The following is a 13665-nucleotide window of genomic DNA, read 5'->3' on the forward strand; positions in this document are numbered from 1 at the left end:
AAAAAAATCATCTGCATCAGATACTCGCAGCACCTCAGTGACAGTCAAGAATTAAGAGACTGAGGGGCATAAACACAAGAGACCGTACTAGGAACGAGATCCACAGATTGCCGAGAGACCATTCCTATAGATTACTGCCACAACTGTTCTGGTAGACTATGGAATTAGGGGATCCTGCTGCAGAGGCTCAGAGTAAAAGTCATAGAATAAAATATTCAAGAAAAAAACGTAATCTGACTAGGTTTGCAGGAAGAAATGCAGTGTGGAACTGCACAATAAATATCTTAGTCTGAAAGGATGAGCACAGGCTTTTCTAAGGAATCTCCGCAAAAGGTGACATCCGACCTGCAAACTCCACAGACTTGGCCCAGTCATAATTAAGTCAGCTGTGTTGTCTGGTGACAGTCCCGCTCAACTGTGCCCTAAAGAGTGTGAAAATTGTTTCAAAAAGTTTAAATGTACTGGATTCCAGAAATCTACTACAACGGGAGATGTTGCCATCACAAAGGCTGACATCAGAATGGGAATCTGTGCATTTCAATTAGCCCATCCAAATATTATGTGGAATTTCAAGAATGCTTCGGCTAAAGAGTGATTTCACTGGCATCTTTTATGTCATGTCCAATATGGCAATTTTGCTGCAATTCTGACAGTGTCCTGGCTACACTTTATTCAGCATGTTTAAAAATACCTTCATCTTTTTCTGTATCCCTAGCAACAACTTTAAAATTCCTTTCAAAGGAATAGGAGCAGATGCGCCAGTGTGCCAATCACGTATCTGCTGCTACACATTCCATTATAAGAGGGAGCTTGACGCTAAAGCATGAGTGATATTTCTTGGTACCAAAAGTCTGCTGAATAATGTTTCGAAATCAGCACTACCAATAAGTGCTATGCAGCTTCCCATGATGAACCCCCATGTGCCCATGCAGGATGCCAGGTTATCACCATACCCGGTCTCTCCGATTCACACCCTGACCTCCCATGCGCCTCTCTTTTCCCACAGACCATGCAGCGGACTCCAGCAGGCAGAAAGTACTGAGGTTGATAATAGACTCAGTGAAGCACAGATCATTAGGTAACGGAGAACAAATGAAAACAAGTCAAAGTAAAAGACATGGAGGAGGAAATGAGTGAGGGGTTTGGACAACAGATGGCACAAAGGGACATTCTGGAAGAGCCGGGGGAGGATGAAAAAGAAAATCAGAAGGAATGGTAGATAAAAGAAGCACTGTGGAAAGGCAGCGAGAAAGGAGCAAGGACATGAGACTCAGTGAGAGCCTCGAAGACTTATAAGAAGTTGTACGACTGGTTTCAATATTAAACAACATTTTCTGTTAATTGAACATGCAGAAAAAGTTACCTGATGATTCATGGCCCTCCGCTTTGTAAGACCATTAAAGGCCACACAATCTAACTGACCACTGTTAAAGCTGTAAACATGCATAGCAGCATATTATAGTAGATTTTTAATTACATATTAAGTATAAATAACTTACCTTGGGCAATTTCAAGCTGTCGTTTTGCATCACCAAGCGCAGAAAACAAATCCAATTTGATTCTGGTCTCGGCGCTTAAGCTGTTTTCTAAGTGCTGTGTTTTATCCTGCATTGCTGAAAGTGCCGACATTAACACCTCTGTATCTTTTTCGTTTTCTTTATATTTACGCAATTCCTGAAAACAGTTAAATAAAGTTTCATCACAATGGTGGTCTTAAGTGTAACTAAAATGTAATTAAAAAATATCTACAGTCATTTCATGCACAATCCACTCTAAGTGCTACGCAAAGACTACTGTAATCAGTTTTTTACAAGTTGAAAAATAAGCTTTCAATACTGCTTTCTACTGTAGTTTACCAATTCAATCTTCCAGCAACAATCTAACTTCTGAATCTGAAGAATTACTGTGTTGCGTATTTATATTCACTTTCATGAGTGTCAGTGACAGTCCAGGTGTCAGAAATAAGTTGGATCTCTGCCGCAAGTTTTTTGGTGGATACTTTATAGCTCCACATTTGTGAGTAACCTTGAAATGTAGCGGGTGTATCAAGAACTGCATTTAGTAAAAAAAAAAAATTAAAAAAAAAAGAAGAAAAAAAAAAAAGAGTAAAAAGTTAAAAACAGAGGAAGTGGGGTCCTTTTAATGATTTTGTAGTCCAGTTAAATTAAAGCTAATTATAGCCATTAGTCCAGTAATAAAGAATTTTTTTTTTATAAAATTAACGAAAACGCTCATAAAATGGTGTAAAACTGTGCATGCACTTTAATATGGAATTTTGTAAGTAATGTTAGCTTCAGACACACACCTGCAAATTAATTATAACCATAGCACGCTTTGAAGGACCTCACCACCCTTCTGTAGAATGACCAAGCACTTAATATGATTTAAAAAAAAACAAAAAAACAGAAAGGTTTTTAAAATAAATCTTCACTTTTGATCAAAAGTTGTAAGACAACGCAACACAAAATGGCAAATGATGTGGTTAAACACTAACCCAACAATTACATTTTATCGTAAAGTTACGAGCCAGATGCAAAATTCCTTGATCTTCATGACATTGCCCCAGTTTTACCACCATACATTTCTATTTGATGTGGCTGTACTTTATGGCCTTCATATATTGCTCCCGCTATCCTGAGACTTTTTCCTGACTCGATTATGCTAATAAAAGTTTGAGTTGCAATGTGTCTGCAAACAGATTTTGTTATTGGTAGACTGTGACCTCACGATGCTCCTTGCCTTGTTGCAGTATTAGTATGCCAACACGCTGGTTGAAACAGCTGTAAGTGGACTACGCATTTCAAATGCTATCTAGTCATTTAAAAAATGGCCTTCTTTATGCTTGGCACTGGGTAATAGCTTTATTTATGATCAAATCATACTTGGCAATTTCACTTCTTTCGGTCCTGCAGCAATCATTAGTTACCACCAGGGTGTAATACCAGTAGTGCCCCATGGCCATAGATTCAACTGAGCTCGATTTAGATAAACAAATACCGCATTTCTACACTCGCCTCTGCAGGGGTAACTAGGATGAGCTATTGAAACTTAATCCAGGAGGTTGTAGTAAATTTTGAAGTCAGCTAAGGGTTGCCACTATAGTATCACTCAAACTTAGGCCCTCATTTCAACATTGGCAGTATCGACCGCCTACCGCCACAGTGACGGCCGGCAACATACCACCGCCGTGGCTACCAGCCGCCTACCGGTATCATGACCGCCGACGGTATTCCGCCAGAATGCTGGCGGAACACCACCGACGGTCATGGCGGCAGACGGCGGTAAGGCGGCACTGCTGACAGCAGCACCGCCACGCCAGCAAAACACGGCCGATCAGGGGCAAGGATACAGCCTGGCGGTGTTTTGCTGGCAGACGCTGCTGCTGACAGCAGAGCCGCTCACCGTCTCCAGCTGGAGGACCCCGTGCAAGCAGGTAAGTCGGGTTCTCCAACCGGAGAGGGGGGTGTTGTGTGTATGTTGGGTGTGTGTGTGTGTGTGTGTGTATGTATGTAGTGGTATACGTGCATGCGGGTCTGAGTCACGTAGGATGCATGTGTGAATGAGTGATTGTGAGTGTTATGAATGCATGTGTGTGACAAGGTATGTTGGTGAGTGTTGCGGTGTGTGTGGGTATGTATGCATGCGCGTATATGGGTGCACATGTGGGTGTGTATATGTGCGGGGTGGGAGGGGGGGTGGACGAGGACCTTGGGGAAGGGGCTGGGGGAGACCCCTATCAGTGCCAGGGAAGGGATTTTCGTGGCGGTATGTTTGTCACGAAAACCATGGCGGTAGGCCGGGTCGTAATCCCGAGGGTGGGATTGTGGCAGCCGCAGGGCTGTAGACTGAAGTCTCCAGCCTGCGGCCATTACCACCCTGGCAGTCGGTGTGTTAAAGTGGCGGTTTTGGATGGCGTTAACTGCATTGGTCTAAATCCCTTTATTTTTTTTTTTACTGCCGGCCTGTTGGCGGTATTACCGCCACTTTAACACCGACCACCAGGGTTGTAATGAGGGCCTTAATGTCCAGTCAGTTTTCAAATATTACTTTCAAAGACAGAATTTTATTGACAAGTACATGAAAACAAAACAAATAGGAAGCAATAGGGTCTTATTATCACAGGCTCCGAAACAGTTTCAAAGCCCTTGGGTGGTGAAGTACTATAACCGTATCAGGATCTACGAAAGTCAATGGAACATTATTCTACTGTGGGCTTGAGCTCACAAGTCTTCTGCAGTTTCCAGAAATCTTCAGGAGACAGTTTTTTTTTTTACCCTGGACAACGTTTCTCAATGACCAAAGGTGGCAGACATAATGATACAAATGTATTAGGAGTCCACTGTACTTTCTCTTACTTTCTCATTAGCCCTAGCCTAAAGAGGTCAGGAGGTTTCAGCCCACGCACTTGACTAACAAAAAATCCACAATGCCGAACAATCCACCATCTACAAGTGAACTAGGATTTATAATTTAAAAAATGAGCATTACAAGGAAAATGGTCCAAAGTAAAATATCCATTGTCCCCAGAGATCCAGAGGTTGTTGATATGGAAGAAGTGAACAAAAGAAAAGAGGGACCCGTGTCAGCTGCTCACACTGGTTGCAGAGTTAAAGTTAAAGGGGAAGAAGGGGAATGAGGGAATGCTGGAACTGAAAAGGCATTAACATTCAAAGTAGGTCCCCTGGTGTCCCTAGCCTTTAGGGCCTCTATCCTTTAACTCACTGGTCAAACATTTTAGGTGTCTAGGGCACAGTGAGGGCGCCTGAGTTACCACCTGCATTTAGGGAAATGGGATTTACAGTCACGGTTTTAAAACCACAATACCTCCATAAACGTACATCATAAACAGATGGTTTAAATTTCTTCAGAAAGAGGGTGACCAGACCCAGTCACTGATAAATGCCCGAGCACCTGCTGTGAGGGAAAAAACACACTTGTGTTTGAATCAGTAAGGGAATGCAGGCTGCTTCAAAATCAGAAGAATTGACAGAAAAATTACTTTTGAAGGTCCAAAATGCCCCTGATCTTCTGATGAAGAAGTCTTATGCTTAGATATGGCAGCTGGTTCAGACTCTCAAGCCTACCAGGGAGGCTCAGTTCTAGTCACCTTTCATAGCGATATAGACAAAGAGAACCTTGCCTTGCAGTTATCCTTCAGGGCTGGTTTAGGTTTCTACTCATCAATCCAGGGCAGCATAGCTGTAGTCTCCCAAGCAGGGGGGAGCAGGAAGTATTTTCCAGTGTCTTAGACTTGATCACAGTCCTGAATCAGAAAGAGCATACCTGTTGTATACTTCTAGCCCCAGATTCCTCACCTTCAGATTATTATCTAGGCGCCAGATTGGATCCAGAAGATTTCACAGCAGTGCTCTTGTGCTCCACTCAGTGGCACTGTGCAGCTCCATGTAGGCCTCATCCACCCAAGAAGGGAAGGAGTAGACCTCCATACAAGGGTCATCCCTGTGCTTGACTCTTTATGCCCTCAGATGTGAAGAATGAATTATTGGAGGTAACAGGGTGCAGATTTCCAATCTGGGAATTTCATAGATGGTGAAATGGAGGCCAGTCCACAAAACAGGGAGGTGTGAGGGCGGCGAAGAATTTGTGGTTAGATGGGAATATGTTACTTACTCTGTAAGCATCTGTTCGTTCCATGTAGTGCTGTAGATTCACACAATCTGCATACTCCTGCCACCTAATGTTGAGCTCAGACTTTTGCAAGTTGTTTTTCTTCAAAGTAATCTTTCAAGTCACAAGGTCCTCCAGTGGTCATGGATGTGCACGGGCCCCGATTCCATTGTCCGATTGTTTTTTGTCCAACAGGTGAGAGTAGGGATGGAGTAGTGAACAGGATAAAGACAGTGTCCATGTGTGTTGAAAGAAAGCAGTTAAAGCGAGAGAAACCTGTAACAAACACTGGCTTTGAGGAGGATGGGAGCAGACAAATTTACAGGACTATATGCAATGAACAGATGCTTACAGGGTAAGTAACATAATTCATTTGTATCATGTGTAACTGAAGAAGCACATGATCTGCACTCGCTGTAAAGCAGTACTCCCCTAAGGGGTGGCCAGTGCAGAGGTCTGAAAAAAAGTTACTGAGAACAGTTTGCCAACTCTAACTTGCTCTCTGCCAGGATGTCCACACAGTAATGTTTTGTAAATGTTTGTGGAGTGGACCAAGTGGCAGCTCTACAGATAATCTGCTATAGGTATGTTCCCAGGAAAAGCCATATTAGTACCCTGTTTTAGGGTGGAGGGTGGCCTAGGGTGGAAAGGCACGGCTTATTTAGCTTTAGTATAACAGGTTTGGATGCATTTAACTAGCAATACCTGCCTTGGAAAAGGTGTGGCCTTTATATTGCTGTGAAAAAGATACAAATAGTTGTTGCGTTTTACAGAGGAACTGGGAGCTCAATTATTTGATTAAAGTGGAATGGGGAAACCACCTTGGGTAATAACTTAGTAATGGTTCTAAGAACCGCTCTGTCTTTGTGGACCTGGAAAGTCAAGGACTGCAATTTACTTATGTGTCTAAGAAACATGATTCCTAAGAGGAAGCCAACTTTTTAAGAAAGGTACTGCAAAGCACAAAAATGCAGTGGCTCGAAAGGGGGCCCCATGTGCCCTATGAGGACAATATTGAGATTCTAGATTGGGAAAGGAAGCACCCATGGTGGAATCATATATTTAAGGCTCTCCACAAAAGCTTTAATTACAGGGATCTTCAAGGGGAAGTGTTTCTTGTTCTGCATATATGCAGCAATGGCAGCCTGGTGTTGCCTATCTGATGTGTAAACTAATCCTGCCTTTTGTAAGTGAAGGAGGTACCAAATAATATCCTGGAAGGTATGGATGAGAGTGTTAATGTGGTATGGTGTACAGTAGTGGACAAAACGCTTCCAATTAGCAGCATAACAAGTGCGCTCAGTGGGCATACATGTTCTCTAAGTATGTCCATGCACTCTTGATGCAAACAAAGGTAAATGGTTGATGTGGAGACCCCGTAGATAAAGAGGCCATTGACCCTGGATTGTCATATCATTAAGGTGTACCCCCAGCCAGCAGTAGATATGTCCATAGTGATAATCACCTGTCAAAGGGATCTGCTAAGGGCCGGCCCTTCAACAAATGGTCACTATTCTACCACTGCAGTAGGCAATAGGGGGGTTGGCCCTTACCAACAATACACCGCCCATTTGACCCTCTGTTTGGGATCCCTAACTTGAGAGGCACTCCTCAAGCGGGCACATATGTAGTCTGGTGTGGGGCACCCAGGCGATGCAAGAAGCCATCAATCATGGAAGGCGCAAACTGAAAGTTAATGGAGCAGCTGAAAAAGAGGCAGCAGCTGTTGGAATGATTGAGCTCTCTTGGGGTTATGGAACGCTATGCCCCAGACTGAGTTGAGGATTACCCCTAAAAATGTCTGGATTTAAAGGGGCTCTAAGTGGGAAGTTGTGGAGTTTATGGTGAATCCTAGGCTGTGTAGGAGAGAGACTGAATCTTGGGTGTGAACTCGACATTCCTATCAGCTTGCGTTCCTGATCAGCCAGTCGCCTAGGTATGGAAACACATGAATTCACTGCCTCCTAAGGCGAGTGCCTACCACCACCAAGAACTTCATGAAGACCCTTGAAGCCTGGGTGACGCCAAAGAGGTCACACTGAATTGGTAGTGTTGACCATTTACCATGAAGCCGAGGTCGCGCTGGTGAGCTGAATTAATTAATCAGCAAGTGAAAGTAGGCATTTTTCTGGTCCTGGTGGCCATGAAGTCAACTTGTGGCAGTAGGGTGAGCATGTGGAAGTGTTCTGACAGGATGTACTTGGTCTGAGAGATCTGTCCTTCTTGGGAATGAGGAAGTATAGTGAGTAGATGGCTTTCCCTGGTGCTTCCGCATTACTGGCTCTAGGTCTCCTTTGGGTAGGAGAACCTGAACCTCCTCTTTAACCAGTATGAGATGTTCTGGGCCATCTGTCTGTGGTGATCTCCTCCCAACAGGGAAGAAATTACTTAAGTCTCCTCCGGACATTTCTCGTATGATCGGGAGAAATATGAGGCATGTCAGTTTTTTGCAGTAGAGGCTGTGTTACAAGGGATGCCTTTGCTTTGGCCTTTGGAGCTATTCCCTCCAAAGGAGCCTCACAGGAAGTTCCTGCCATCCTGTTGGTGGTAGCCCTGCTGCTGCCTATGGTAGGGCTGGGTAGGTTCTGAACAAGTGGCTATCATACACCCTTTTGTCTGTTGCCTCTGAAAGGAGCACCTTCCAGAGGGAACCTGTAAGAAACCCACTGATATAGCAGTCTCTGTGTTTTCAAGCATGGTGTCAACGGGTGTTCCCAATCAAACAGGCTCATGAGGTGTTGCACCTCTGACTCAAAAGCCAGACACCACAGAGCCAGGAGGGGCACTGCAGGATGACAGGTATATACTCCCCTGGCTGCTGAATCAGCTGCACCCAAAGCACTCCTAATGGTTACATTACAAAATGGCCTTACTTCTCTCAACAAGCTCTTCCCCTCTCATGAAATACTGGTTTGTGAGGTGTTGCAGGAGCTCTTCATCTCCTCCCAGTATGCCTTATCATATCTAGGGAGAAGGCCTATAGAATTGGTGATTCGCCAAATGCATGTCCGTACCTAATGCAACTATTTTCCCCACAGCATCTATCTGCTCTGCTCGTCAGGAGGCTTGGGCTGCTGCCCTCCTCCAAACAATAGTTGAGTACTAAGGTGGGGCACAACCTTTGATTTAGATCGGGTAGGAAGGTGCTGGTTTGTAGTTTTTATTAATGCAGGTTGTGACCAAGGAAGATTCTACTGTGTCCTGGAAAATCTCACAGGCAGACTTTAGTAGGGTTAAAATGGAGAGTACGGTACTGGGAGGGATCTACTGCTCTTGTCCCTTCTACTCAACACACTCAGGCCAGTCAGTGAGGCGTTAGTCGTAAAGGATATTATTTATTCTGTTAGTTTCATAGGTTCATAAATCATAAATGTCAGTGGTCTGTTCGTTCTGTAGTTCTTCCTTTGTTTATTCTTTTTGATGTCTTGATATTTCCTCTTTCCAGGATCTTCTCGTGCTGTTCAAATTTCTCGTCACTCGATGTTTATGTGGAAGAAACAAAGGCTAGGGTCAGGTAAGTGGTCTTTTCGATATAATTTTATGCATGCATAGGAAAGAGGGGTGGGGAAATGGTGTGACGTCTTGTGCCCTGGACAGTTGGTGATTGATACCCTTGTGTGTCTGTGTTCTCTGGCTTTCTCATCCAGTGATTCGTACCGTATTTTCCCAATGCATCACCTTTGTGTGAGTTCCCCATGAGTGGGTGTTAATGCAAACAAGGGAGGGTTTTGCTGATTATTTATTTATACCCTTTGTTCCCCTCCCTTTCCCGCTTCCCTCCTCTGATCTCATATTATGTTGTCAATCTGACTGCGTAATAGTCTCGTACCTGGAAAAGCCACGTCCCTTCGGGGAAGTGATGGGTCTTGTCGCTTCCTTTGGTGTCTCTCCACCAGCTGCCGTGGTCCTCCTCTGCGCTGTTCTTTTCTCCCGGTTCGCCCTTCCCGCGTGCCTTCATAATACTTCCCACTCAGTCTGGCTCCTCTTTGGTTTCTCGTCAGCTCCGCTGTGTCGGTCGCTGGTTTTTCAGCTCGGTGTCCTCCTCCCTTCTTCATCTCTCTCCCCGCTGTTCCAAATACTTCCACACATCGGTACGCTCCCCTATGCATACCAACGTAAACCTTTCATTCGTCCACCTGGGGGCGCCTGCCAGGTGGTTTGGGGTTCTCTACTTTGTTTCCACCAGTGACACGAGACGGTCCCCTGTTACGGACTTAATCATTCCCTTGACCATGGTGAAGTGCTGGACTGAGGGCTCGGTCCTTGACAGCGTCTCCACTAGGAAGTCATCCTCTTCTTTGCGGGGGAGGGGAGGGACTGGGTACATCTCTGCCTTACAGAAAGTACTGTGCGTTGGATAATGCTGTGGTATGCTGTGGTGTCATCTGATGGGGAGGCCCTGACTGGGATGTACTCTAGCTCTGAGTTTGAGAGGGTCCCCATTGTAACCTTCCCCGGGATCTTCTCTGGCACCAGGGTAGACTGGGACGAAGTCCTCAGCTGTGGAATAAGGGCTAGGACTGCTGATGTCTGAGTAAGCCGCTTGGGACCCGTAAGGAGAAAGTACAGGATGTGAAGTTGGAGGAGGTGAAGGTGGAGGAGCAGAAGCAAGATCTTTGTTCTTAAAACTCTCAGGGGACAAAAGGGGCACAGGAGTGTCCGGTGGCAGGACTTCTTTTAAGGCAAGCAAGCGTTTCTTTAATAAGGTCTTCTCCAAGTCTGAGATCTTGTTTGTGTGCGGGTGGAGGATAATATTGCTCTGCCGTTCATCCAGCTCCTTCTGCAGCCTCTCAAGGATAGGACATTCCTCAAAGTCTACAGCGGAGGGTTTCGAAGCAGACAGTGGTTTCAAGGCCGACACTGGCTGCTTTGGTGCCGGTGGATCTTTGGCTTTAATAACAGAGCAGACTTCAAAGGTTCGGTGCTGATGGGTGTCTTTAGACTTGAGGCCGTCCAAGGGTCAAGGCACTTAAAGGGTCTTTTCTCGGCTCTGAGGAACTGTTTTGATGTAAACCAGTGCATGGAGGCGGTGGCACACTTGTAGGTGGCGGTGGCTTTGGCATGGGGCTCGACACCCCCACCTCTGAGAAGCAGAACTCAGCTCCCATGTGCGGCTGCTTGATATTTTAGAAGGGTTGAGGCATTTACAGTACTCATGTAGAACGTGTACCTTTGCATGTGTACCTACAGCCACACAAAGATACTATACATAACCTATTCTGATGGATACTTCTAACCGCAGATTTCTCACATTTAAAACAGATATCAAACAGTACTTCCCCAAGGAGGAGGTTCTGTGAAGTGGGCTCAGACCAAATTGTCCTGCAGGAACAAATGCGTGAATGCCCTTTCCGTCAGACCTGGCTGTTGAGGCAAGAGGGCTTTGTGAATGTGTGCACGGAGGCCCCCATCGTGACCTGATAAATGTACAGAACAGGTACTCCACATACCAAGGCAGTAATAGCAGCTTGATCCTGGTGGAATGAGACCTCACCACTTCTGGACGCTGCCTCTTGGTCAGTGCATAGCAGATTTCAATGCAGAGGACTATGCACCTGGACAAAGTCCATTTCTGCACTGCTTTGCCTTTCTTTGCACCCAATGCCCCCTGTGTATTAAAAGTGCCTTTTTTGACTTGGTCACTCACTTTTTTTGCCCTAGCACTAATGCTTTTTGACTTAAAGTGCACTGGGTCCCTGTTCACCAGACCCCCAGTGATAGTGCTCTTTCCCTAAAATGACACAACTGTAACCCCACTGGCAAGGACTTTAGCCCTCCCCGTAAGTCCATAGTTAATGGTACCCAGGTCATGGGTATTAAAGAGGGTCCCAAAAGGTCAGCAGAGTATATTATGTCACCCCAAGGGACCCACACCCAAACAGATGCAGGCTGCCACTTCAGGATACCTGAAGAGGTGCGAACCATTTTGTAAACACAACGCTGAACACCCTGTGTGTGCAATGCCCACTACCACTGCATGTACAGGGTGCATTATACTACATGTGAGGACCGATCTGCATGGGCAGATAGGTCCCTGTGATGTCCAGTGCCATTGCTAGATATTGTAAGTGATCAGGCAGTCATTTTAAGGTCATGTGCTGGACACTGGTCTTTATGAGTGTCCAAGCTATATGATGGCTGCACTGAACCTAATGGTGTTTGGTATCAAACACCTCGACTTAATAAATCCGTACTGATATCAGTTTTGGATTTATTATGACATGCTCCCAGAGGGTACCTTAGAGGTGCCCCAAAAACCTAACTGCCTTAATGTGCCGGCTGACTCGTCCAGACCAACCTGCCACCACAGATTAGTTAGTGACCCCTGCAGGTGATAGCCTGTGCTCTGAGGTCAGAAACAATGCCTGCTCTGGAGGCAGGTGATCACACCTCCTCCAGCAGGATAGCTAGTGATTCAGAATAATAGAGCCAGGGGTTTCAAAGCCCCTTCTGCCTTTGATATGTGATCCTGGTGTACCTCAGTCCTAGGGAATGCCAATCCCAGCCCTGAGGCCCAGTTGGCACCAGAGCAGGCCGGAAATAAATTATTCGGGAGGCATATTTCACTTCTAGGCTAGTCACACCACTAAGGTGGGCTACCGGAAGTGGATACCAAAGGAAGTGTTCCACCATCTTGTTTTTGGTGGAACTAGGAGCTCTGTGTCAGGAAAAGGCCCACTCTCCACGAGAAGTGGTCATTTGCAGGGTCTAGTCACCACAAGGGTTAAGTAGCCTATTGGTTACTACCCTACACTCCCGTTAACACCTGTAAATTCAGTATTTAGGGGTCCTCCTGACACCATCAACTTAGATTTTTCAACCTGGGAACAGAAGAAGGACCAAGAAGAGCCGACAATGCATGAACTGTGGATCAGCCCTGAAATTGTCACCAAACCCTCCCTGGCTGCTGCTCTCCAGACAATTGCAAGAAGTGACTTGTCCTGCTGCTGGCCTGCCTCCCCAAAACCTTGGAGGACCGTCTAGTAATTTGCCAACCGAGCAGCTTCTCCTATGAGGTGGAGGAGCCATTTCCCTGAATCTACAGGCATCGACTGCATCCGCTGATCATCAGGTCCACCAAGGGAGCAACTCGTTAGGAGGAGGACATCGACAATCCAGGAGGTCAGCTCTGTTGCTTCACCAAGTCTCAAGATGGTCAGCCTTCCCGGAGCCTCCCTACACCAATATCTAGGGTACTGGAGCCCTTGCAAGCACCAAGGCTTACTGTGTGCCTAGCCTGGACACCACAGGGGACAACACCCGCCTGCCGACGAGGGACGTCAGGATCCTTAAGGTATTCGCCAAGAGGGGCCGTGCCGTCTTGATTTCTCTTCCTCTCCAGGTCACCCAAATCCAAGTGAGAGCCTCTGACTGGAGTGACCCGCCGGACCACCTCTGCCCCCGAGCCCCCTAACTCAGGTCCATGCCAACCGACTGCCTTTGTGCTCCAAAGTCATTCAAGAGCTGAGTCCCCTGGTGGGTTCTGCCAGACTGGCCCCCAAGTCCCCACTTGCAGCCTTTTTCTTTTGCAGGCACTTCTTCATTGACTTTACTCCATAGTGATGGAAGCTACCAATGCAAACACCACCCCTGCACCCAGACACACCAGGGCAGGTAAAACCGACCTGCTCATGTTTTCTTGTACCTTAACCCCTAAGCCCCTTCAAGTCCAGGAGAAGAACCCTAAAAAACGTTTGCAAGTATTTCAATGCAGTATATCTTCTCCCATAGAATAACATTACCACGTTTGAGACTCATGCCTCAAAAGTGAGAGCTGCAATTTTCTACTGTTTTATCTGTAACGTCTAAAGTGCTTACACAATACCGAAGATTTTGATGTCAAAATATATATATAGAAATCTGTGTTGTTTTTCTAAATTGGTCTCTGATTTCTTTTTCGAGTGTGTGTCTCATTTAATGACTAGGTTTGTACAACAAATGCTTAACACTACCCTCTGATAAGCCTAAGCTGCTTTACCACACTACCACCAATAGATCACTTGAGATTATTACAGCATGCCCTTTAAACCAATAAGG

General features: G+C 45.7%; 1 protein-coding gene across 1 annotated transcript in view; it reads right to left on the reverse strand.

The window, feature by feature from the left end:
* Window positions 1-13665, reverse strand: part of MACO1 (macoilin 1) — a 239647-nt gene that overhangs the window by 17726 nt on the left and 208256 nt on the right. Inside the window, exon 10 of the mRNA XM_069223924.1 lies at window positions 1500-1674. Within this exon, the coding sequence (XP_069080025.1) occupies window positions 1500-1674 (175 nt within the window). The remainder of the gene's footprint in view (window positions 1-1499; window positions 1675-13665) is intronic.

Source organism: Pleurodeles waltl, chromosome 3_1 (genome assembly GCF_031143425.1).
Source record: "Pleurodeles waltl isolate 20211129_DDA chromosome 3_1, aPleWal1.hap1.20221129, whole genome shotgun sequence".
NCBI lineage: Eukaryota > Metazoa > Chordata > Amphibia > Caudata > Salamandridae > Pleurodeles > Pleurodeles waltl.